The sequence below is a fragment of the Panicum hallii genome, chromosome 2, assembly GCF_002211085.1.
Source record: "Panicum hallii strain FIL2 chromosome 2, PHallii_v3.1, whole genome shotgun sequence".
NCBI lineage: Eukaryota > Viridiplantae > Streptophyta > Magnoliopsida > Poales > Poaceae > Panicum > Panicum hallii.
This window is the reverse complement of record NC_038043.1, coordinates 46,265,383-46,291,427: the sequence shown is the minus strand read 5'-3', so window position 1 is coordinate 46,291,427 and position 26,045 is coordinate 46,265,383. Positions and strand designations below refer to the sequence as shown.

The following is a 26,045-nucleotide window of genomic DNA, read 5'->3' as shown; positions in this document are numbered from 1 at the left end:
TTGGGCTGACTTGTGCACGAAGAAGCCCGAGCTGTTTGTTTTGGCCGGTCAGCACTCAAACGGAAAAGAAAATATTCTTTTTACCTCCCTAAATTTTGGGATGAATCCACATTTCCTTCCTAGACGATAAAACCGCCCGCCTTAACTTCTTAAACTCGCGATGCCGGACACATGATCTCCCAGTGGTTTGCTCTTTTTCTTTTATATTTATTTTGGCTGAATCTTTAAAAAATTATAGTAAATAAAAAATCATAAAATAAAAAATATAATTTTGTTGGACTCCATATGAGTAGATCTATGCAGTGAATATATTATATGATATAATTTAATAAAAAAATTTATTATACTTTTAAATATATACTTTTCTGTAATTAATTCATAACTACAGTTTCCGTGATCCAATTATGGTGAAATTTTTATGGTGGACTAATCATTATATGCTTGAGCTTTAGTAAAAAATCCATGTTCATTGGATCATGTATGCTTGAGCAACCGAAGAATCTCTCGTATAGCTTGGAATTTAGTTGCTCAAGCAAAAATGAACATAAAATTTTTACTACAGCTCAAGCATATAATGATTAGTCCATCATAAAAATTTTATCATAATTGGATCACGAAACTGTAGCTATGAATGAATTATAGAAAAATATATATTTAAAAGTACAACAAAATTTTTTACTAAATTATATCATATCATATGTTCACTGTATAGATTTACTCATGCAGCATGCGGAGTCTGACAAAATTGGATTTCCATTTTATGATTTTTTATTTACTATGATTTTTTTAAAGATTCAACCAAAATGAAAAGAAGCAAACTATTGAGAGAAACCAAACAGAGAGGTCACGTGTCCGGTATCGTGAGTTTAAAGAGTCCATACGGACAGTTTAACTGTATAAGAAGAAAACGCGGACTCTCCGAAGAGGCAGACTCGTCCTAAAATTGAGGAATTTTCCAACGGAAAATGAAGAGGTTCGCCGGCCCAGTCTGCCTCTTTCACGGCCTCTCCAATTCTCTCCCACCCACCATGCCAACAACAAGATAGCGTGAGGGCCCATTCTGTCAGAGCTGGGCTGGGCCGCAACAGAATCACGCTTACTCGCCATTGGTGCCTACAGTACCTTGAACCTGGACGCTTGTGGCGTTTGACGGGGAGGAGGTCCACGTTCAATGAACCTGCCCGTTCAGGGAACCTGCCCGAGCACCACTGGCCTCCTCGCGCGGCCTGCATGCACGACACGAACGCTTCACACTGGCTCTTCGCTGCAGGCTCGGGCCGCCCATCAAGCCCTTAGATTATCATCTTAAACACGCCATAAACCTGCGCAAGCATGTGCTTGGCCTCGAGCAAGCTTTTTTCCCGGCTCGTCTAAATTTTTTTTAAAAAAGACATGACCTGACTGCCGTGAGCTGCTGGCATCAGGTGCAAGAGTGCAACCACGGTCTCCGGCGCCGGCGGGGCACGAATGTTCGTAGCAGCGTCCACGCGACTGGTCACCTGCGCAGTTGCGCCGCGGCGTACCGAGGATAGTGCGGCGGCGCTGAAAGTTCAGTGGCTCCCTCGTCGAGCAGTGGGACCGGGACGCACGCACGGGGCGGTGCTGCGGGCGGGAAAGGCTCGGCGCACCTCGGGGGAACACGGGGGATCGGCACGCACGGGGGCGGAAAAGCGCAGCCGCGAGTCGTGGCTCGTGAGACAGAGAGCATCGCTGCATCATTGCTGACCCGGGATCCGGATCCTTCTGCGGAGAGTGGTGGAGGGGGCACCCGTGTGGCCCCTGCGGAGCGTGCGGGAGATGCTCTGTCTGAGGATACGCGACGGTGGGCGGGGCGCGGCGCGGTGCGGATGGTGATAGAGTAGTGCAGATGGCCGTGGCCCTGTGACGGTGACAACTGACGGGGATAATTGAACAAGTAACAAGCGTCAGAACATCCTGCTCGGTTTGATAAAAAAGAGAGACAGAAGTCAGAATATTTGTTTTCTTTTGAGGCGAAAATTTTTGTTTTTAGGCGAAAGTCAGAATATTTGTAAAAGGATGCAAGTGTGTTGAGAACATCTGCAATTGCCTGCTCTTTTATAAAATATAAACGGTGCAGAAAGTTAAGCATCGTTTTATCCGCACTTGACCTGTTTAGTGATAAATTTTTACATCTCTTGAATTTGTCCCTTTTATGATTATGTATTAAATTTTTATATGGTCATACAAAGCCAACATTTACAAGAACTGGAACATATTTGAATTGAATTTACCCTCCTATACCTCGAACCCTTGACTCAACAAGTGGATCCTTGTCAAAATAAAAAAGGTAGAGGTAAGCGTTTGACTTTACCTATATTATATATTATGACATATCACCTTTCACATCATATCTTAACATACGTATTTCTTATCGATAAAATATAAAATTATGATTGGACCGATGAGCGGAAGGACCCATTTGATATCTATAATTGTATTTTAAGTTGAGTAACAACATACTGTGAAGTGGACAGTGGCAACAAGATTAAAGGAATATTTTGGCCAGTTGTGTGAATCACAAACCAATGGTACTTCAAGAGCATTCCAATAGAATATCATTACCACGTAACCATGATGATATATTGATTAAATCAATTCGACCTTTTATTACCGGAATATCATTCTAAGAGCCAGGAAATCAGTACCTTTAAATATTTTTGTATTTTTCCTTGTAAACTGGCTTCGTTTGGTAATTTTTTATGCAAAAGTTTTGAGAGCCCGGGCTGGAGCCAACCCACCTGGCGGCTCTTCCACACGATGCCGTACAGGACAAACGGAGCAGAGGATCCACCAAATTACCCAACGGAGGCCTCGTGTTCGCTTTCGTCCATTCCTGCTTGCCCCGTTTCTTCCTCCCCTCCTGCTTCCTTCCTTTTTTTCTCACTTTCCATTGGACTCCCAAATCCGAAATAAATAACCAGAAGAAAAGCGAATCTTCTCCTCCATCTCCCCGAGCAAATCCCTCCTTCACTCCAGCGAGAGCAAATCTATTCGGCGATAATTTCTCGCCCATCGCCGCCGCTCCACCCTCCCTGCTCGCCGCCAGGTACGAAGCACTAGCCCCTCCCGGTTTGTGATTACTGATTGCTGCTCTGATTAGGGTTCCTATACTCGCGTTCTCGGGGATTAGAGGGAGTGGGTGAGAGAATTTTGCGCTTAATCGTGTCCTCTCGTCGCCGTTTTTAGGGTTGGTTTCTGGTACGGATTAGTTTTGGCGCCTCAATACCGACGGTAGGGTCAAACGTGTGAGGTATGGATTCCTGTTCCGGGATGCAAAATTAGCAAATGGCTAGCGGAGTGGATGGAATTGTAGTGTTTCACCATTTCGGTCTGTTTTTGCCTGCAGTACTGACAACATTTTTTCGGGCTTTGATTGATGGGGCCCAGGTTTCCGGTGGACAGGTTGCTGACTGCTGTGATCATTTGTTGAATGGCACAGTGCAGCTTGCGACGGGAGGTTTCCTGGGTTTGATGTAATCGGGCTATCAAAGTGGTAGTTCTTATGGATCAACTTGCCATCCTTGCGACGGAGTTGGTTGACTCGTCAGATTTTGAGGTCGAGGGAATCCAGAACCTCACAGAGAATGACGTCAGTGACGAGGAGATTGAGGCTGAGGACCTGGCGCGGCGGATGTGGAAGGACAGGGTCAGGCTGAGGAGGATCAAGGAGCGGCAGCAGAAGCTCGCGCTGCAGCAGGCTGCGCTGGAGAAGTCGAGGCCAAAGCCGATATCCGACCAGGCCCTGCGCAAAAAGATGTCGAGGGCGCAGGACGGGATCCTCAAGTACATGCTCAAGCTGATGGAGGTGTGCAATGCGCGTGGGTTCGTGTACGGGATCATCCCTGATAAGGGGAAGCCTGTCAGCGGTGCTTCAGATAATATCAGAGCTTGGTGGAAGGAGAAGGTCAAGTTTGACAAGAACGGGCCTGCGGCGATTGAGAAGTACGAATCTGAGAACTTGGTTTCTGCTAATGCGCAGAGCGGTGGGATTAAGAACCAGCACAGCTTGATGGATCTCCAAGATGCCACTCTGGGTTCTCTACTTTCATCATTGATGCAGCATTGTAATCCACCGCAGCGCAAGTACCCTCTGGAGAAGGGCACTCCACCCCCATGGTGGCCTTCGGGGAATGAGGAATGGTGGATTGCCTTGGGCCTTCCCAGTGGTCAAATACCTCCTTATAAGAAACCACATGATCTTAAGAAGGTTTGGAAGGTTGGTGTGCTTACAGGTGTAATCAAGCACATGTCCCCCAACTTTGATAAGATCAGAAATCATGTACGCAAATCAAAATGCTTGCAGGATAAAATGACCGCAAAAGAGAGCCTAATTTGGCTTGGTGTTCTGCAGAGAGAAGAAAGGCTTGTTCACAGAATTGACAATGGTGTATCAGAGATTTCTAACCACAGTTTGCTAGAAGACAGAAATGGGGAAACAATCAGCAGCAGTAATGAGTATGATGTTGATGGTTTTGAGGATGCTCCTCTTTCTACATCATCTAAAGATGATGAACAAGATCTGTCTCCTGTTGCACAATCTGCTGAGGAGCATGTCCCAAAAAGAGGGAGGGAAAGGGCCTACAATAAACGCCCTAGTCAGACTGTTCCTAGTAAGGCAGGGAGAAAAGAACCACCAAAGAGGAAAAGAGCGCGTCACAGCTCCACTGGTATTGAGCCTGATATACAAAGTGTTGATGAGGCACCAGAAAACCCAAGGAATTTGATTCCTGATATGAACCAACTGGATCAAGTAGAAATCCAAGGCATGGCTACCCAGATTGTCAGCTCCAACCATGGGGGCACCACAAGTGAAGTTTTACACCACAAAGGAGACACTCAAGTACAGGTCCATCTTCCTGGTGCTGAGGGTAATAACTTCGATGGTGCCCCTGCTGCAGATGCCACTCCTATAAGCATATACGTGGGAGCGAAGCATTTACCTTATCAAAATAGTGACAGCGCCAGGTCAAGATCTGAAAATAATTTTACAGTGGATGCTGATCCTGGTTTAAATGATCTGCCCAGCAGTTATCATACCTTGCCACTGAAACAATCACTACCACTATCTATGATGGATCATCATGTGGTTCCCATGGGTATCAGGGCACCCAGTGATAACATTCCTTATGGTGGCCATATACTAGGTGGAAATTCAACTTCTGTTCCTGGAGACATGCAGCAGCTTATAGATTTTCCTTTCTATGGTGAACAAGATAAGTTTGTTGGCAGTTCCTTCGAGGGATTGCCTTTAGACTATATCAGTATCAGTAGCCCAATCCCAGATATTGATGACTTGCTGCATGATGACGATTTAATGGAATACTTGGGGACATAACCTTAGGTAATTTCATTACATATCCTTTTCCTTGCTACTTGTTTCTCTTTGATCATTTGGTTTATTATTTCATTTCGTTTTCAGGTTAGGATGAGGTCAATAACGTTTGTTTTTCATCCATTTTGTCTTGCCAGAATCATCATCCTAACTTGAGTATGGAAGGCTAAACTTCTCATTTTCTTGCCAGTCTTGTTATTTGAGACCAACCATCTGTAGTATGCTGAGCGATGACTTGCATTTTTTGGCAATAATGTATCGTATAGAGACAGAGTTGTACATTTGGAAGGTGAACATGGTCTGATAATCTCTGGTGAAGAAAGGAAATATTTTGTTATTTTAGAATCTGTGAGATATGAGTGTTTTGCTGTTCTGCATCCTCTCTTTCTCTATGGCCTTTTGCCATCTACATAAACATCGGGAATCCAACACTGTATATACAATAAGGAATGAAAAAAAATTCAGTTGAGGCACCCCTCTATATATATCTTTCTTTTGTGTTTGATTTTATTGTACTAACAAGAGGTGTTGCAGTTGCAGCATAACAAAGTCTCCACTGCTACTGTCGTTTTCTGATTGTAGTTACAAAGCGGAAATTGTTGTTGCTACTCTGCAAGAATACTAATTTTGAAATAACCACCTTTGCATATTAAAGTTCAGAGGTATCTCAATGTAGTAGCAATAGATAACCCTTAAAGTATATACGGTAGGCTTTGCTGACCATTTGGTGTGACTGGTGGTTCAGATTCAGTCTTTGCGAGAAGTTGCTTGCCAGACTTGTGATTTTCAAAATTGTTCATGCAACAAAGCATCCGAATGTTAATAAGAATTTAGGACACATAGTTTCTTGTGTTGGAGACCTATATGTTTTACTAGAGGTCTTTGAGACAGTTTTGTTTGTTGATTTCTGATTCCAGTCATTCAGCATAAAAGTTTGGCATCTTACTCTCTTAGGCTCATGCTGTCTCTAGGCGCCTTTTCTCCTATAATTTTTGTCTTGTGACAAACAACATATGGTTCACCTTTTTTGTCTCTTTTTGTCAAATCTTTTTCGGAAATTGTGCCATAGGACACTTAAAGTGTGTGCTCTTAGGCCTCTTACTTTCTTAGGTTTATGCTCTGTATCTAGGTGCCTTCTTTTCTCCTATAAATTTTCTTTTGTGATAAACAACATATAGTTCACATTTTTTTTCTCTACTTGGTAAATCGTTTTTTAGGAAATCTTGCCACTGGACAATCAAAGTGTGTGATCTTTGCTGAATCCACCAATCTGGGACCCCTATCAACAGTTTCTCCTCATATAACGTGCCTGCACTATCTTACACTCACTAATAGTTACTCCCATCATTTCTTTTTGTCAGGTGATTTAGCACTCAGCTCAAAGATTAAGGAGCATTAACTATTGTCAAACAAGCAAAAAGGAAAATGCTAACCTTGCTATTCTGTTGGCAGAAAACAAAAAGTGCAATCAATGCTGCCTCTTCGGCTGTATGCAGCCTGGCTAGTAGTAGACGAGATGAGGGTAGAATGGGAAGAAAGAGGAGAATACTTGCTTGGTAAACTGAAATGCCTTGCAAAACAAAATTTCTTCTCGATCTTAACACACCCATCAAAAGGAAATAGAGGGAGTAAAAGTCAGGCAGTCACATAAGAATCGGAGCTCTTTTTTTTTAAAAAAAAATCTAAATCTTCAGCTGACCTCTTGGTCAGAGTGTTACCTAGCTGATTTAGATTTAAGATGAGAGATCTTCCAGCTTGAGCTGGTAACTTAAATTGATTCTCTCATTATGTAAATACATTGGTTTCAGCTTTGCCAATACATGTTTTTATTGGTCAGTCATTTAAGTTGTCTTGTGTCACACACTCACACTCACACTGATGAACTGTACTGTATCTTTATGGAATGACCTTCTGTTTGTATGCACTGATTTGAATGGGCTGTTTGTTCAATTATTCATGAGTTGTCTCAATTTTGTACAAAAATATAGTCCTCGAAGAAATGCAAAATCAGGTCCCAGTGTTGTTTTACATAATAAGGAACCATGCATCTTGGCCTCCTTGTGTGATGTAATGTAAGTATACTATTGTTTTTCAGTGCTTTGGTCTCCTCTGAAGGTTTTCTCAAAATTTCTTGACCACTGGTCTCGCTGACAGAGCTAATGCTTATCTGTACGCACTCCCACTCTCCCAGGTCTGGTGGTATGCACAGCAGGTTATGGATCTAAGCTGTTCTGCTTAAACTAGAGTTATTAGGGTCTCTTAATTTTGTTATTGTTATTTGGTTATACTTGGTAACTTTCTGTCATGTCCTCTCCTGCAGATGAATGGAGTTATGGTGTTAGTGGAAGCTCCAGTTATACTATGAAATGGACGACTGCTGAAACCGTAACTATCAACAGTTGTGAAACTAAGATATATATGATTTATGGTTGATAACATTTTCTACCATTGACAAGCTTATGCTAGAATGTCTAACTATTAATTATGCTGCAACTGGCAAGTCAGACTACCATAAGCAAGCATTATTGCATTAATTACAGAGAACAGAATTGTGGAAACACAGTATCAATAACATCTTAAATTGTAGGGCTAAAAATGGTCACAACAGACGATCCTGGTTCAGTTTGGCTACTAGCATTTTTCGTCCTATGGTCGTATGGTGCTGATTGCCCCAATTAAATGGGTACATGTCAGACTTGAAACAGTATATTTTACCTTTTCATTTTCTTTCTTATATATTGTAGATGAGAATTTATTAACTGTGTTGCTTCAAGTCTTCGTCTTTTTGGGTGCATGCACCTAATCCAATAATAACCACTGTATTGGACCAAGTAGGTGTTTCTTCAGTTTTGATATACATTAGTCCAAACATAAGCAGATAGCGTTTAACAACTTTGATTGTGACGCTAGAATAACATAAGGGCACTTAAGTTGGGAGTAGTTGTCTGAAGTTGGAACGATTGTGATAAATATTCTGTAAAGAAAATGCAAGGCCTGCAACTGTGCTTTGTTGTCAAGTAAATAAAAGAAATACGTTTATTGATTTACGTTTGCTACTGAAGCTTTACCATTATCATCAGTTAAGTGTAAGCTCTTATACTCTTCAGAGAATCAGGCATTTTGAGTTTTAAAATACTCGATTTTCCTGCTTACCACTGTCCAGTGACTAAGTTGGCATAGCTTTGTTATTGTTCAGTATCAGTAATAAGGGTAGAGATCAAACGATGCCATGACTGTGATTGTTACTCTTTTGAAACCCCAACTGGAGTGTTGAGATAGAGGCATTTTGTCTTTTTAGACTGTTATAATAGCTTACTTTCATGAAAGGTATAAGGAAAACTCATTCTCTGGCCATGTTGGAGCAGTCACTGGTACGAGATATTTTCTGTACTTGGAAGTCAATGATACATCTTTTCCACAATTTATATATTGGTCAGCTCAATGTTAAATTCAGCAACTTAAGTCTCAGGACATGCATCTCACCTTGACCGTGGAGCCTTGGGTTTATCCTCTGATTTTCACTGCTGTCTTCGTTTGTTATTTGGGATCAGTCTGATTTGGGTGTTTTTAGCTTTGTTCCTTTTGCTATGTTCTTTTGCGTGAAAGATACAAGATTCATATCTCTTAGCATGGGTGTTGTTGGACTGCGGGCTGCCTCCTTGTGCACAAATTGACAGGAGCCAGCACTTGTGGGGTCCTCTAATCATAATCCCTTTGCAGCAATTCTGTCACATGCATGGCAGGCCTGCAGCATCTCAAGCGATCAGAGATTCAGAATTCAGAAAGACTGGACCAGAAAAAGAGCCCTCTGGCGAGCAGAATATCGAGCCGTGAAACGGGATGTCAGGTAACCGTTTGACTTCTACCGGGACATGCAGTACTGGGCTACTGCCTACTGGCTCGCGTCGACAGCCGTAGTTTCATGCATGGTGTTTTTTTTACCATGAAGAAAACAGGTTCACCCAAAGATGCAGGGAAAAACCAGAGCAGCAGAACCTTTTCCGCTCCAGTGACGAAAGGGCATCTCCCACCTCCTAGCGAGTCGAGTCCCTGTGCCTTGGCGACTGCAGAAATGGTAGCGTATGGGGTATTTCTTAGAATAATAAATGTTAGTAGATATATCTAGACTTCTTCAAAATTTCTTTCTTCCAATTCTTTTTGTTTTTTGAATGGTCTTTCTTCTTTCTTCCAAACCTTGGCGGAAAAAAAAAAGAACCTCGGTTTGGACATTGAATATTCAGGATAAGGCGTCAACGCTTCTTCTTACTTTTTGTGCGTCAGGTAAAGAAATAGCCGACGACCTAGTCCGCAAAATTTCTGTATCTGCTCCATCTTTTCACCGAATCACTTATTCTCATTGCTTTCTCCAAGCTGACTGAACATTTTAGCAGACATGATCTTTCCTTTTAAAATTCAGGCCCGTCTGTATCTATATCTGAATCTGACTATCGTTAAGACGAGCTACTACTACTACTGCAAACTTTCCAAAATGATCTCACTGAACACACAACTTCCTGATACACCATCCATACATGATGATGTTTTGTAGCAAGCTGACGAAAAGAAATCCCCCTGCTTCCTCGGCGTCGGGCAGCCGCGCTTGACGTACGGCCGCTCTCACCCGGGGTCACATGCTGCGAGTCCAGGCATCGTGTCGCGACCACACACACCACCCGGACTGACGAGACGACGCTCCGTCGCTGGTCTCCAGCTGACATGGGCGCCAACTATTCTGTACGCCGACGGAGAGAGGTTCAATTCTCGATCTACACCGCACCACCAGGTGGAGGAGAAGAATAATTGTGGTCGCAGGGCGAGAGTTGGGCATCTCGAGATCGCCAATGTCAAGATGTCATGCATGCGCCCCCATTCAATTCCTCCTCCAGAATTCCTCCCCTCTCGCCCATCAGTCCTGAATTCCCCTTCCGCGCCATGCCAGGGGGGCTCATACTTTTCTTCAAGCACAGCTCCGTTCGCTTTGCACGAAGCTACGGTAAAACGAAAAGAAACCGATCGCGTTCCGGGACGTGAGAATCCTCCCCGAATCCTCGACGGAATCGAAACGATTCTCGCCAGTTCTTGTGAAATTCCGCACTAGTACCCCGAGCACCACACCTTGGCATTTGGCAAGTCAATTTCTGGAGGTTTTTTTTTGAACTGATCTCTGGAGGATTTTGGGAGAGAACGGAAGGGGATGCGGCCACGTAAATTTCGGAGAGGGGAGGGTTCACTTCGCCTCAGGAGGCTGATGATTTTGGGAGGTGGGACGGTGCGCGTGCCTCGAGAGCCGCAACCGCACTGCACGCAACAGGAGCATTCACATACAAACTCCCCACCGATCACTCCTCTCTCTCTTCTCTCTCCGGGCCTGCCTGACCGGAGGTGCTCTCGGCTCTGGACCAGGCCACGGCCAGGCAGGCGGTTCTTGTCGTGGCCCGCCGGCATACTCGATCCGGTCAAGCTGCCGAGGCCAGTTACTCGCCTTGCCCTGCTCTTTCACTCCTCCGGTCCTACCTCACCGTGTCTTCTAGCTAGGTGCCTTCCATGACTGGCTTTCCAGGCAACCATTTTTGCAACCGCCCGGCTTGAAAACTGTTGTTCTGCTGCGTAGAACACGGGTTGACTTTCACCGGGAGTGAAAAATTAAAACGGGACGGGCTGCAACTGTCCTGTCCCCTTCCTAAAAAAATCGACCCGATATCTTTAAGAACAGCAATATGCATATCAGTCCCCTGTCCCATCTACTAATATGCGGTCTGTTCCGTGTTCCGTAGAATTTATAAATTGAAATCAGTCAAAACTTATTTTTGGAAAGAAAAGCAGAGAATACACTGGATACGCTTCTGTCAGGGTGGAAAATGCAAATGAGGGAAATAGATGGGTGTCGGTGCAAAAGAGGGAGAGGAAATTAAAGGCGGCAACGTCTTCTTCACCTGCTCCCCCCCCCCCCCCCCCTCTCTCTCTAAAGGGAAGAACGGCGAGGAAGAGAGGGAGAAAAGCCGGGCTGTTTGCATCGCCCTCATTAGATGCAGCGAGCATGGCGCCAAACAGAAAGTCTGTTTCGCCATTAATAGGTCATCACCTTCCTTCCTGGAATCCGTAGGCACATCTGCACAAAATCCAGCCCAGAGATACATACCGATCATCAACAGCAAGAGAGCTTTAGGGATAGAGAGAGAGAGAGAGACTGTAGCAAGAGATAGACAGAGAAACTGTAGAAGGAAGAGCACTAGAACACAACTACTAGTTAGTGGTTTGTTAGTATTAGATAGCTAGGCTCCAAGGTCCATCACAAATGACTAGCGTCCTAGAAAGATTTGGTCATGAGGTGGTTCGCTAGTGTGGAGGGATAGAGGTGTTGCCTTGGCCGCTAGCCCTCTCCCCCGGCCCGGCCCCTAGAGTCAAACCGTATTCCTAGGGCCTCCCTGCGGCCAGCCCGGCCGGGGATATATACACACGTACGCCGCCTGCGCGCAGGCCGTGTCGGCGTGCGCCTGCGGTCGCCTCGCCAGTGATCGGTCGACCGGCCAGGGCTCCTCTCATCTCCTCCATGGCGAGCGGCGGCAGCAGCGTCAGGGAGCAGCAGCAGGAGATGAACATCTCCTTCGGGATGATGAACCACCACCACGGCCACCACCACCAGCAGCCTCCGTCCTCGTCGTCCTCATCCTCCATGCATGCGGCCGCCGCGAGCTTCATGTAAAGTTCTATTTCTTCTTCCTGCTTGCTGTCGATTTCTTCGATTTCAGCTCTGGTTTGTTTGTGCTGCTCTGGTGGCTTGTTCTTGAATTCTCCATCGATCGGTCGATGATCGGTTCCATTTCCATGGGGTTTGATTTGATCTGGTTGCTCGTGCCTTGTTTGATCTTCTTTCTTTGCTGATTGACTGATTGCTTCGGTTTTGCCTGGTTTTGAGCTTGCTTTCCGGTCTTTCCTTCTCATGCTTTTCTCTTGGCAAATCCGGAAGCCCGTTTCTAGCTAGCTTGGAAGGGTAGGGTACCGGCCGTCTTGTTGCAGTCTTTTGCACCACTGAATTTTGCATGCTGGTGATTTTTCCTTTGCCTAGCTGATGCAAATTTTAATTCCTGTGCTTCTGCTTCATGTGTTTGCACTGAATTTTGCATTTACTACTTATCGCCTTTGCACCGAGCTTGTTTTTTTTTTCCCTTTCTGAAATCTTGCGGTTCTTTTGATTCCGCAATAAAACCATATAGCTAGCAGCGCTGCCCTGCTACCCCTTAAAAAATCATTTGGCGAGTGTGATTGTTGGAGTATTTCTGATTTTGATATGCCTGGCGACCGGATTTGATTCTTCCATTTCTTCTTCTTCCTTCCTTCTCCCAAGAGGACAAAAGTGTGGTAGATGGTTACTAAACCAACTATGGATTTAAAACCCGGTGCTTTCATTTGTTATTGGTGCCAGATAGTTGAATTGCTGTGAATTGATTAACAAATCACCAGTTTGTCTTTCTTTTGAATCTTGGATCCAACTGCACTAATTATTGCATGTTTTCAGAACAAGGACAAGAATATTAGTTTACATTAGGACATGCATGGCAGCTGATATATTGTTTGCTTTCTCTCTCTTTTATTTCCCCTTTCAGTGAGTATAGCCTGCACACATGAAATTTGGAGACTACACGTAGCTAGCCATATTTTTCTGGGTTGCCAGATAAATGCTACAAGCTAGAGAAGATTCCATATTATTCTCCTGTTCCCATCCTGCAGAGGTTGGACCAGAGATAATGACTAGCACCATGCAGTCACACACACATAGGCCAAGCTTATAGCAGCATGATTTCATGATGATGTATGGTGCGGTGCCTTTCAGAGTTTCATCAGTCCTCAAATCCTGTGCAAACGCATCTGCTGCATAAATGTTACAGCGTCATCACTTGTTACTTATATATATTTATATATATGCATCTTTCTGTTGCGCACACAAGCAGGAGCGGCAAGGAGGCGTCAGGGGCGTATGACCATCTGGGGGAGCTGGACCAGGCCTTGTTCATGTACCTGGATCACGGCAGCGGCCATGGCGCCACGCACCAGGAGCAAAGGCGTAAGTGTGTACTAGCTAGGCATGCATGCAGCCCTCCGACCGGAATTCAACTGCAGTTGCCATGTTTTTGCCTGCCTTTTCTGCTTGCGGGAAGTCAAATGCAACTGATCATCAGCGGTAGTAACGCTTGTAGACTAGGGCAGTCCTATCAGTTACTAGTAGTTTTTTTTTCTTTTTGGCCGCATTTAGTAGCGGTAGTAACAGTAATGGAAACATAGCTAGGCCCAGAAATATATGTGATCGATGGATGGATGGATAGGCGTCGTGGTGTGGACTGGATAGCTAGCTGCAGGGATTCCTCCGATCCGACGATGCTCTCGTCTCGATCGGTGCAGCAGTCAGAGATGCAGTGCAGAAACGCGCATCCTTTTCCGGGGTCAGGCATGTGAGATCAAGAACGGCGATACGGCCGCGGCCGGCCGGCCGGGCCGCAGCAGATTCTCAGGTACCCCTTTTGACCAGGATCTGCTGCAAATCTGCAGCGCTTTGGAGGGCCAGGCCAGGGAATCGGCGAGAACATACATGCTGCTAGCTCAAAGTCCATGCATGGAGCCAAGAAAGCTTCTCCCTCTAGCTTTTTGCCTTTTTGTTTCTTGCTTCCTCTCCTTTCTCTCTTCCCGTCTTCTTCCTCTCTCTCTCTCTCTCTCTCTCTCTCTCTCTCTCTCTCTCTCTCTTCCCCTACCTCCGGCCGGTCGGACTGTGACATGTAACGGACAGGACTGCTCAATGATTTCGCCGCGATCGAGCTCCATGTGCCCGCGGCAGAACAGTACACGCAGAGGGGATGATCGATCTCTTCCAGTACGCCAGTGGCTGGCTAGTGGCTACTGATCTCCCTCTCTCTCTCCTCTCTTCTCTCTCTCATACATGCCCTTCCCTCTCTCGGTCTCTCCCCTCTCCCCTCTACAGCAGTGCAAGCAGCATCTGTACATGCATGCACGTTTGACTCGATCCTATCCACTTCCCTTTCGGTTTCAGTACAAGCACGCCTTAGCTATGGCTGCTGTGCGAATCCCTGCTGTCCCGTATCTCCAGCTTTCTCGTGCCACTGCCTGTTGTACTGCATACTGGCACTGCCCGGCGCCCAGCTAGTACCGCCATGATTGAGGACTGCAACTCCTGCTGCGTGCTGCATGCAGCGCCACAGGCCACAGCCTCTCTCAAGCTCTTCTTCTTCAGAGCTCAGCTCAGTGGATATATATATATATGTGATGTCTGATGAGTACATGCTGCCCTGCTCCAGCTTGCTACAGACTCTCACCAGGCCGTTGCTTTGTTTCCTTGTCTTGTTCATGGATGCAGAGACACTCAACATCTTCCCCTCCCAGCCCATGCATGTGGAGCCATCGCCGAAGGTAAGGCAGCCACGCATCTCAGATTTGTTGAGGCACTCATTGTCTTTTCAGATGCTGCAGCTGCTGCCGTCGATAGATGATTTCGACTTATTTGGTTGTTTAACTGACCAATGATCTCTCTGATGCGATTGGTAGGGGGAGATTAGTTTAGTCCTGTCCCCGGCGCCGGTGGGATCCAAGCAGCCTAGGTCACCGGACCATCACCATCACCAGCAGGCCGCCATGGAGGAGTTGGCGGGGAGCAGGAGGCTGCAGCAGGAGCACCACCACCTGCAGCACCAACCCTTCCCCGCTGCCGGGGCGGAGCCTGCAGCGCCCGGGATGATCAAGGATGTGAAGCCACTGACCAAGGTGAGTGGTTAACTAGTGCTCCTCTTGAATATGAATTCGGTGGCTTGGTCCATGCACACAAGCTCATTTTCGTTGTGCTTGTAGCTGTTTTCCATGGTCTTGCTTAATTTTTCCCCATTTTTTGGTGGTTGTAGAAGGATCACAGGAGGGGCACATCGACCTCTGAACGCGATCCGAAAGTAATGGGTTATGATACTCTCAAGCCTCAATTCTTGATGAATTAGTTAATTGTGGGAACAGATAAAGAACACTAGTAGTAGTCAATTTCTTTCACTAATTTTGTTTACTGTTTGGCATCACGCTGCAATTAACACGTGCAGACACTAAGAAGGCTGGCCCAGAACAGGGAGGCAGCAAGGAAAAGCAGGCTAAGGAAGAAGGTGAGTGAATTGACAGCTGACTAACACCAACATGAAACGAAAAAATACAAGGAAAAAAAATCAAAACCAAACATTAACATTGTTCATTTTTTTTGCCCATCATGCCAATGTCAATGCAGAATAATTTAACCTCTCTTGGTTGCAACAGGCTTACATCCAGCAGCTGGAGTCCAGCAGGATCAGGCTAGCTCAGCTCGAACAAGAACTGCACACTGCAAGAGCTCAGGTAATTGGATATATAGCTGATTTCACCACAGACGAAAAAGATAAAGTTGAAATGCAGTGCACATAGCCATTGAGCCTTTTCTGAAGCCTGAACCTGAACTGATCTCTGCACAAATATGTACAAATCTGCAGGGAGTCTTCTTCCCCAACAGCGGTCTCCTCGCCGACCAAGGCGTCGCCGGCAAAGGCGTCCCCATCGGCGGCATCGACGGCCTCAGCTCAGGTACGTACACCAGCTCTCGAACCTCTTCGCATTCCATTGATAAGTTCGGAGACATTTCTTGTTTTGCTGATTAAGCTATCGATCATGGATTCGATCAGAGGCGGCGATGTTCGACGTGGAGTACGGGCGATGGCAGGAGGAGCACTACCGCCTGATGTACGAGCTGCGGGCGGCGCTGCAGCAGCACCTGCCGGAGGGGGAGCTGCAGATGTACGTGGAGAGCTGCCTGGCGCACCACGACGAGATGATGGGCATCAAGGAGGGCGCCATCAAGGGCGACGTCTTCCACCTCATCTCCGGCGTCTGGAGGAGCCCCGCCGAGCGCTGCTTCCTCTGGCTCGGCGGCTTCCGCCCCTCCGAGGTCATCAAGGTGCGTCGTCCACGGACACGTGTCCCTCCCTTACTAGCTAGCGCTGCATCAGTCATCTCTCATCTCTCTCGGCCTTCATGACCTGGGAGCCCGCGTGACTTAACCCTAACCCTAGAGAGAGTCAATAGCTGCCGTCGGTAATTGACGGCCACCTCTCCATGGCACTTACAGCGACGTCAGTGGATCATCATCGGTGACGAAGACTGCTGCTTCTAGAAACTCGACCGTATTATCCCTGTAAACCCCCTAAAACCTATGATATAGCAATTTCAGTCCGTGCAAAAATACAAGGACTACATTTACGAAACTCTACCCCACCTAGGATTGGGTTTAATTGCTACGGAGTACTGTAGTTATTCATGGCATTAATTTAATGCAAAAAAATCCCCAATTTTTGTCAGGTACTTTTTTTCTAGGTGGTCAAGGCAGATATGTTTACCGTAGGGGAAAAACATATATAAAGGAAGTTCTATAATTAGAATAGTTTGAAACTGAATATGCAAGGGGATGTCAATGTAAACATAGAAAAAAATGTGAATAATTTTTTTACATGGCAAAATAATATATATGCACTAAAAGTTAGGTTTCCTTTTCTACTGATGATGTCGTTAGAAAAAGTAATAAACCCCCAAAAATTCAGCTTTCATCAGCAAGATATAACTTAAGAGCAGCAGCATGATTGCGACACGTACACATGCACCAAAAAAAAATGTCCCACTGCACAAGAATTGATCCTAGTCATGGCAGGCAGCAGCATGCAAGTGATGCAACAAGCCGTGCAGGTGGAGTTGGTAATTGGTGCACATACATACCTCGGGTAGCAACTGGCCAGCAGCCGAAATCCTCCGATACGGTGGTTGCCGGAAATGGGTAAGGGCAGCCTCGCCTTCCACGGCCGCTCCCCATGAAGGCTCCCCATGGAAATGGGAGGGAGGCAGGCCAGGCGATCTCCGCGGCATTGAAGCGCCGGGACCCTCGTCGATCTCCGTCGATCGAGCGCCGTGCAGGCATGCTCCGCCATATTCGCGGCGCACCCCCGAGATGGGCGGCGATCTAGCTAGGCGTGAATCCCTCGGCCTCGGGCACATTGAAGACGGAGATGAGAAACCGCCGTTCTGTCTTTCTCCCACTTGTGGAAATGGGGGGCCATGACTGCTCTGAAACTGGCATGAACGTAGGAGGCAACATATAATAGGCATTAATTTTAGTGGTCGATCGATCAATTGTTTATTGAGTTTTTTCCCACCTTTTCTCGCTCTACACTTTTGGACGAACTGGTAGTCTGGTAGATGCTTCTAAAAATCTCACGAGTTTGATACATTTCTCTAACCAACCCCCCCCCCCCCCCCAACCAACACACACACTAGTGTAGAGTGGAAAACATTATTCAAAATTATACATAATTTTTTATCACCAAAAGTGAGAAGTTATATATATATTAGAACTTTAAGAGGGGCTGTTTGAATCCAGGAACTAACTTTTAGTCCAGTTCAAACCGGATATTTTTATGCCAATTAGAGAGACTAAATATAAGTTAACTATAAAACTAATTGTTAATTCACGAGATGAATTTATTAAACCTAATTAATTCATCATTAGCATATGTTTAGTGTAGCACAACATAGGCAAATCATGAACTAATTAGGCTTAATGAATTTGTCTCGCAAATTAGCCTCCATTTATGCAATTAATTTTATAATTAGCCTATATTTAATACTCCTAATTGATATCCAAACATCCGATATGACGGAACTAACTAAAGTTCAGTCACCCAGATCCAAACATGCCCTAAGTTTTATTCTGCTAGCTGTTGATTAAAACTTATTAACTTCATGGACTTGCATGTGATTACAATTATGTTTGTGGACCTAAGCATAAACCGGACACGAGTGTGCTCTGCATAAGCATGCATGCTCCTGGTCACGTATATGTGAACATCATCATGTTACTTACTTTGCTTAATGTTTTCACATTGTTGACACATGCTGACATGCAGATGCTGCTGAGCCACGTGGAGCCCCTGACGGAGCAGCAGATCGTGGGCGTGTACGGGCTGCAGCAGTCGGCGCTGGAGACGGAGGAGGCGCTGAGCCAGGGCCTGGACGCGCTCTACCAGTCGCTCTCCGACACCGTCGTCTCCGACGCGCTCAGCTGCCCCTCCAACGTCGCCAACTACATGGGCCAGATGGCCGCCGCCATGAACAAGCTCTCCACCCTCGAGGGCTTCGTCAGACAAGTAAGTAACCAATGCAAGCACCGGTAGCTAGCAGCTTCGCTTCAGTATCACTACTCCTCCTAATTCGATCGCTGTCGCTGTAATGGGTTAGTTAGAGCTTCAACCAACGCAACGAGATCGATCGATACATATTCGATCATTATTTGAAGCAAGGTACACTGGATCGGCTTGGATGGTTCACCTAATTAATTTGAGATCGACAATGCGGCTGATTAGTCAGCGACTAATTAAACAAATGGTTTATTAGTTGGATATGTTTAGCACGGACTGCACGCCAGGTGCAGGCCGGCAGAGCAGACGCAGGGATTAGGTTCAGAGTTAACATTACTAAAAAGCACCCAACTGTCGCCATCCCAGAAATGGAGACCCGGTATACTATAAAAATCGTACGTTCTCCCAGGGCTAACAGATCGATCGATGCAGACAGTTGTTTTAGGATGCTAGTAGATAGGACAGTGCCAAACCCTTTGCTTGCTCATCCAGCTTTCCATGTCGGGTAGGTGAACCTTGATGCCGGCTTTGTTTAGGCTGCCTTCACCTGCCCATGGCTGCCACAAACGGAGTTGCGTGCGTGGACTGTTGTTATCGATTAGGGCCGCTGCAAATTGTATGCTGCAGGCTGATTCTGGTGTGACGATGGCAAAACGTCAGATATAGTACTGACAATAATGATCTGTTCCTAATTTAATTTGTTGTAGCTTGTGTTGTGTGTGGTGTTTTTTTTTGTTTAGTTACAATATAATCGAGATTTGTTTCTGATGAACACATGGATGGATGATATGCATGACGATGATGCAGGCGGAGAGCCTCCGGCAGCAGACGCTGCACCGGCTGCACCAGATCCTGACGACGCGGCAGATGGCGCGGTCGCTGCTGGCGGTCTCCGACTACTTCCACCGCCTCCGCACGCTGAGCTCGCTCTGGGTCACCCGCCCCAGGGCGCCGCAGGAGCAGCAGCAGGGCCACAGCTAGTGGCCGCGGCGGCGGCGCACGCATGCGTCTATGCATGCATATATGGGGCATGCATGGACGCATGCATGGTGTGCTCGTTCATCGCCAGTTCTCATCAAGAAGTGAAAAACCCAGCAGATCGACGACCCAGACCAGCTTGCAGGTAGCTAGTCGTATGTAGTAGCTTGCTAGGAGGGAGAGAGTGAGGTCGAGGAATCGTCATCAACAAAAAGGATGTTAATCTTAGCGACGACGACTGTACTCGTTGGACCATGCAAGTGGAGGAGCTTAGCTATAGCTAGGTGTGATCGATCGGTCGGTCGTCGGCTGCTCATCAGTCGACGCGTCTGATTGATGTTTTTAACTAGTAATCTGCTTATGATCGACTTTGGAGATGATGAGGCGTTTTAATTAACTGCATATATGCCAGCAATCCCCGTTGTGCTTTTATCATCGCCTCATGCATGTCGAACTGTTGAACGAACGCCAACAAGCATCCAGCTCAGCTTGACAACACTGCGCAGCGTGTTGTACGTATAGCTCGAGAGAATGAGAGTTGAGATTATTGGTGGATTTTTAATCATTTTCTAGGCCATTAGATCTATCTGTGTGATAGTAGCTAGGATGATTCGGCTGCTCACAGTAGGCATGTCCCTTTTCCTCCGCGATCTTAGCTTCGGTAGCATTTATCACGCGACCGAAACTCTTGAAGAATATTTTCCATTTCTTAATTATGTTTGCAAATATAAAAAATAAATATTCACTTAATTTTGTTTTTATTTTTATTTATGTATTGCAAAAAGTTTTAGGACTAAAAAGAAAGCAATAAGACTGAATTAAAAGTGGATTTTAGACGTGGCTGACTAACATGTTTACGCCTCATATTGGCTAATGTATTTGAAAGCCCTAGGAATATCTGTAAAATCTTATTAATAAACTTTCCAAGGTGGCATCCATGCTGAAAAAAGAGCTAAGAATATGAGGTGGTAGAAATAAAACCAGAAAGACAATAAAAATAAGCGCATTTGGGAGCAAATAAAATACAGTGACCATTAATAAGAGTAAAATCACTGCAATACAATTTCAGGTTTTGATTAAATTTTGTAATTTTGTTAGGTACTTAGGTCTAGGCACTTTTCTTCTAATACTCGAGGCTCTTTATTTTTTGCTCCCGTCAGTACAGAGGAAAGATTATGACTTAGAAGATATATTTGGGGTCATCCATTTTTGGGTTCTATTCGTGTGCTTGAAGGAAGAATGGCTCGTTTATGTGAGGTAGATTAGGTGTATTATGATTTAGGGCCGGTTAAAATTTAGTTCTAGATGATCCAAAGAGGTAGGCTAAATGTAGGCTAAAAATTAGTCCATTGGTTCTCCAAATCCAGCTAATAAGAACTAATTTCTAATAACAGATAGCAAAATACCAAAATACTCTCCTCTAAACGTTATTATCTTCCATCGTGCTTGGCACATGGGTGTGAGTGACTTCTCCTTATAATAATACAACTAAAGTGTAGCTCAAGTATCTAAATAAGAGAATGCTAATTTTAACCAGCTAAAATTTAAGCATCTAAACTTTAGCCATGATTACAGTTTAATTTTAGTCCATCCAAGCATGCTCTCTGGAGACTTAAGACAAGCCTACTCTAGAGATCCTAAAGCCTGTTGCCCCTGCCTGGAACTCGGCCTACATCTCTAGGCTATTCTTTTGTGTATCTACAAATGGGCCTCAATAAAACCATTCGCTCCTCATCCTGGGGGCCTCTTAGCCCAATCAAGCCCCTCTTCGGCCGCTAAGGGTTGGGCTTGGCGACCCGGCCCATCCCTCAATCACAAGTTGCCCAACTCCAACGGGGAAACGAGACGAAATCACGGTTACGCCAAATGGGGAAGGTTTCGAGCGCATCATCGCACCGAAAGAGGCAAAGGCACGCGCATCCGGAGCAGAGCAATCAGAGCCAGAAATATCTCCGCTCCGCTCCTGCGCTTTTGCGCCCTTTTCTTCTTCTTCTTCTTCTTCTTCTTCTTCTCCCCCCACCCGCACCAGCACGGCGCCGCCCCGTCCGTCCCCGATGGCCGGCGGCGAGGCTGAGGCGGAGCGGGTGGCGGCACTGCTGCGGGAGATAACGGGGGAGGGCGGGTTCGCGTTCGTCGCCTCGGCGGAGAAGGCGGCGGCGGGGGCCGGGGACCTGCGCGCGGCGGAGGCCGCGCGGGAGATGGCGTGGGAGCAGCTCCACTCGGGCCCCTGGAGCGAGGTGGGCGCCGCCTGGCGGGACGCCTACGCGCTCGCCTGCCTCCACGTCGCGCGGCTCCGCGCGGGCGGTGACCGGGCCGCCGCGCTCAAGGCGCTCGACATGGGGCTCATCATGGGGGGCAACCTGCTCCGCGCCGACCTCGAGGCCGCCCTGGCGCGCATCTCCGCCGAGCCGTGCGGCGGCGAGGACGGCGCGGTGGCCGTCGATGAGGAGGACCAAAGGTGGAGGGACGGGCTCGACAGGAACCGAGACATCGCTGATGTGAGATCGCTATTGCTTTTGTAAGATTTCCTGTTTGTGTATGAGCTCATTGGTGTCCACGTGTGTCCGAATTGCGCTGAGATTTCAAGGGGCTGTTGTACTAGTATGAATAGTTTTTTTTTCATTTCTGAATTCACTTTTTGAACACTGGAACTACAGTAAGTGTTGGGAATTTGAGACGAAACTGGGCTTGCTTAGAATACGTGATTGGATAATTCATGATTCTTTGAGAACTCAGTGTAACTACACCAGGCATGTGATGCAATGCCAGAATCTATGGGAAATGAGAGGTTACATATATGTTCTGATTGTTTGGACAAAGCTACAGTGAATCCTATCATAATATTTTTTGGGGGTAACTTACCTAGGATCATTCATATTTTGTGGGGCTATTATTCATGGAAGGATAATTGCAGGCTGTATTGAATGAAAATATCTCCTCTAGTTAACTGATTGCTTAGTTGTTTACTGAATTTGTTTTGCTGATGGAAAGGTTTCTAATTCAGCTCTTGTCCCTCATCTTGTAATGCTGTTGACAAATAATTTGTTTCAGGCACTCAAAATTCTTCCTGTGAAGTCTTTATCCTGTAAGAAAGTTGAGAGGCTATCACACATTTCCTTGGAGGAGTTTATATGTAATTACTTTTTACGTGAGTCCCCTGTCATAATCAGTGGCGCCATCGATCATTGGCCTGCAAGGACAAAATGGAAGGACATTAAATACCTCAAGAAGATTGCTGGAGATCGGACTGTTCCTGTTGAAGTAAATGCTTCTCTTTTACTAAATGCTGAAAGACTTTGGAAGCAGACTATATATTCCATTAACTTAACGCATTATCACTTTGAGTATGTATTTGCCTTTTTTTGTGCTTGACAAATGCATTTAAAAGGCCAAGAAAATAAACTACAGAAGTAGAACTCATTTCCATGGCCTTTTAAGTGTATCTAAACATGATGCTCCATTCTATTACTTGTTTCTATAAGCTGTTCAAATCGGATTTTTATCTCAATCAGCCTTGTCATCAAGTAGCAGTAATTAACAGTAAAACAGAGTGTAGCCTGTATTTGTGTTGGTTGTACCATTGATGCTATTCAGATGTGAAACTTTGATCTTTTAACATGCAGCCAAAACACTAGGTAAACTGCCTTAAAAAACACCAGGTAAATTGAACCTCTTTGAAACTGCTCTCACTGCATAATGTAATATCCAAAGGACTGAAATATTACTCCATCCGGTTAAAAATACTTGGCACCATCGACTCTTCACGGTCATTGTCTTTGAGATGCTACGTTGTCCACTATTTTTTATTAGAATATAGCTATACTATCTGATAAATGTTTGAGGCTATAAAAGTATTTTTCAGACAAATCTAGTAATCAACACATTTTTTTTTTGTTTCCAACTTAAATAGTTTAAGCTATTGATGGTCAAAGTTTCAAAAGTTTGTCTGGATCTTAGTCAAAATGTCAAGTATTTGTGACCGGAGGAAGTATATCAAACTGCAATTCACTGAGATATTCCAACTCACAAGACACACATGTTTTGGTGGATGTTATTACAGTTGCTTGCTTCTTATTTAGGATTGCCGGTTATCTGAATAAAGTAGCAGTCCAAACGTTTTTTATTGTTTGTAATGATTATTTTTGGTTCACTTATAAAGTTGATTTTCATCAGGTTGGAAAAAACTATGTGTGTAGTTTCTGGAAGCAGGAGCTTATCACATTTTCTCAGTTCCTCGAGAGGATGTGGTCAACTGATTGTCCATCAAATTTGACATATCTAGCTCAGCATCCATTGTTTGAGCAGGTAGCCAATCTGTCACTGTTGATTCTGTAGTAGATTGGCTTTGTTCAGTTGTGGATTTCACTTCATTCGATTGAGCAGATAAAAGAGCTCAGTGAAGACATAATAGTTCCTGACTACTGTTATGCTGGTGGAGGTGAACTACAGTCACTCAATGCTTGGTTTGGCCCACACGGAACAGTTACACCATTGCACCATGATCCACATCACAACATTTTAGCTCAGGTAAAGCATGTTTTCCCGTGTCAATTTCCTGCATCAATTTAAAACTGGTGGTCCTACAATTTGAGAAAATGCGAACAAATGCCAGAAACCTTTTAAGCTGTAGTTTGAAAAAGGATATATCCCCAACCATTTACTTGGCTTTGTTAAAATATCTTGTAATAGATAAGATATTTTAACATAGCCAAGTTAAAAAAAAAATCTTGTAATGTGGCAGCGTTCTGTTATCTTACTTTATTAACGGGTGAACCATGTTCTATTTTAGTTATCAGTTAGCTATGCCCATTTAATCTTTCATGCATTGGAATTAGATGCTATCTCAATGTGACATCTACGAGTGCTCATAATGAATAGATCAGAAAGTTGGGCATAATCACCGGTTAAATTCAATTATATACCAGGTAAAGATCTTGGCAAAAGGCTTTTGCTGGCAACTGCCTGTTTTGAGTGGTTGTAGATGTTTGTAGCTTAACATTTTCTCATAGTGATATCTGTTTCATTAGGTAAGTTTTATCAGCAATGGTTAATGCTTGTTTTTACAGGTCTTGGGCAGGAAGTATATTAGACTCTATCCTGCTTCCATATCTGAAGAGTTGTATCCACACACAGAAACTATGCTAAGCAATACCAGTCAGGTACGTATATCTATTCAGTTAGATATGTATTTATGAGGAAAGGCACGGAGATACCATTTGCAGATCGTCATGATTTTACATATAGTTCTGGCAGCTAAAAGTTTGAAATACTGAATTTCTGGATTGTATTGTTAATACTGTCTTCACTACTCCAAGCAATGGTATTGCAAACTGGACCAACTTGCTAGTGCATTTTGATGGCTTTGCATACAAAAGGTTTCCACTTTCCACTCTCTATGTCATTTGGTTTCCTTCATGCTTATTAGCATTTTTATAAATTTGTTTTCTATTTCGGTACATTTCTGATAGTTACTGTATGTTTGCCAGTCGATCAGTGATTACTTTCTGGGACTGCTCATTCTTATTCCTGGGTCCAAATTATCTTGATAAATTCTCGTTTCCAAATCTTGTTGGGCTTTGCTCGCTGTAGTTAGAATGCACTGCTGTCGTGCTAATAATTGTCTATGCAGGTAGATCTTGACAACATCGATTTGAAGGAGTTCCCTAGGGCCGAAAACCTGGAATTCATGGATTGCATACTGGAGGACGGTGAACTGCTCTACATCCCACCAAAATGGTGGCACTACGTCAGATCTCTCTCCACAAGTTTCTCGGTTAGCTTTTGGTGGCGTGCAACAGTTCAACCTTCAGGCGGTTCATAGCGTCAATTCTCTCTCTCTCCCTCGCTGGAGTCAGATTGCAGAAGACTAAAGAAACCTGACAGGACCCTTCGTTTCAGGTGACATCCTCTTTTAATGGATGTAGGCACACATCACATATGTGGCGTTGTTAGTTTTACCTGTGATTCAGATACTGAAACTGCTCATATGCTGCTTGTAACAATGCGATGATCGACCATCGCGCTACCATCTGATTCATGAGAGTTGAGGTTGAAGGGGTGCACTAGTCCCCACTCCCCAGTGTCATTTTCTCCAAATTAGGTTGCCTTACTGTTGGTGTCACCTGTCTCGTTACCAATACCAACCACACATCCCGTTTCTGTACGAAGAGCCCATTTGCATGTCAGTTGCCTGTAATCACAGGCACTGCTTGTGCTCGCCTACTCGGTGCCCTGGCTTGTGCAAAATGTCCATCTGTGCCCTCCAGGCTAACCCTGCAATAGTTCGTGGCATGGGCTCGCATGGGGTACGTGCTTGGACAAGCGCACAGCGTATAGCCGTATACGGAATTTCAGATGGGATCATGAGTCTACCCGGCACCCGACACTTCCGTCAGGTATGTACTAACTCTCAATTAAAGCGCTGGTTAAGAGCCTAAAGATAATTGTGTAACATGAAACCTTGGTAGGGCAGGAGCGAATCTTGGTTGGTGACCTCAAGAACTGCGAAGCCGCAACAGTCA

General features: G+C 45.2%; 3 protein-coding genes across 10 annotated transcripts; all 3 read left to right on the top strand.

Annotated features, from left to right (window-relative positions):
- Positions 1–2,845: 2,845 nt before the first annotated feature.
- LOC112880304 (ETHYLENE INSENSITIVE 3-like 3 protein) lies at positions 2,846–9,675 on the top strand. 5 transcript variants are annotated; one of them, XR_003226285.1, is made up of 4 exons: positions 2,846–3,067; positions 3,409–5,362; positions 7,449–7,565; positions 7,674–9,675. XR_003226285.1 is itself a non-coding variant. In XM_025944856.1 (3 exons), the coding sequence occupies exon 2, from the start codon at positions 3,524–3,526 to the stop codon at positions 5,354–5,356; it is 1,833 nt and encodes a 610-aa protein (XP_025800641.1). In that variant the 5' UTR covers positions 2,846–3,067; positions 3,409–3,523; the 3' UTR covers positions 5,357–5,362; positions 7,449–9,675. The 5 variants fall into 5 exon arrangements, 3 of the variants coding, with proteins under 3 accessions (XP_025800641.1, XP_025800642.1, XP_025800640.1); XR_003226286.1 differs by having other exon boundaries at positions 7,449–9,200; positions 9,310–9,675; XM_025944856.1 differs by having other exon boundaries at positions 7,449–9,675.
- A 1,655-nt stretch (positions 9,676–11,330) lies between these two features.
- Positions 11,331–19,954, top strand: LOC112880305 (transcription factor TGA2.1-like). Its single transcript, XM_025944858.1, has 11 exons — positions 11,331–12,052; positions 13,303–13,415; positions 14,718–14,770; positions 14,906–15,121; positions 15,256–15,300; positions 15,442–15,501; positions 15,650–15,727; positions 15,859–15,949; positions 16,048–16,319; positions 18,316–18,555; positions 19,354–19,954. Exons 1-11 carry the CDS (start codon positions 11,904–11,906, stop codon positions 19,525–19,527), a joined length of 1,491 nt encoding a protein of 496 aa, XP_025800643.1. The 5' UTR covers positions 11,331–11,903; the 3' UTR covers positions 19,528–19,954.
- A 1,473-nt stretch (positions 19,955–21,427) lies between these two features.
- Positions 21,428–25,609, top strand: LOC112880435 (lysine-specific demethylase JMJ30-like). 4 transcript variants are annotated; one of them, XM_025945062.1, is made up of 7 exons: positions 21,428–22,022; positions 22,576–22,785; positions 23,698–23,829; positions 23,908–24,051; positions 24,591–24,683; positions 24,840–24,899; positions 25,154–25,295. In XM_025945062.1, exons 1-6 carry the CDS (start codon positions 21,579–21,581, stop codon positions 24,879–24,881), a joined length of 1,065 nt encoding a protein of 354 aa, XP_025800847.1. In that variant the 5' UTR covers positions 21,428–21,578; the 3' UTR covers positions 24,882–24,899; positions 25,154–25,295. The 4 variants fall into 4 exon arrangements, 3 of the variants coding, with proteins under 3 accessions (XP_025800847.1, XP_025800846.1, XP_025800845.1); XM_025945061.1 differs by having other exon boundaries at positions 24,840–25,387; XR_003226324.1 differs by having other exon boundaries at positions 21,429–22,022; positions 24,591–24,899; positions 25,154–25,242.
- The last annotated feature ends 436 nt before the right edge of the window (positions 25,610–26,045 follow it).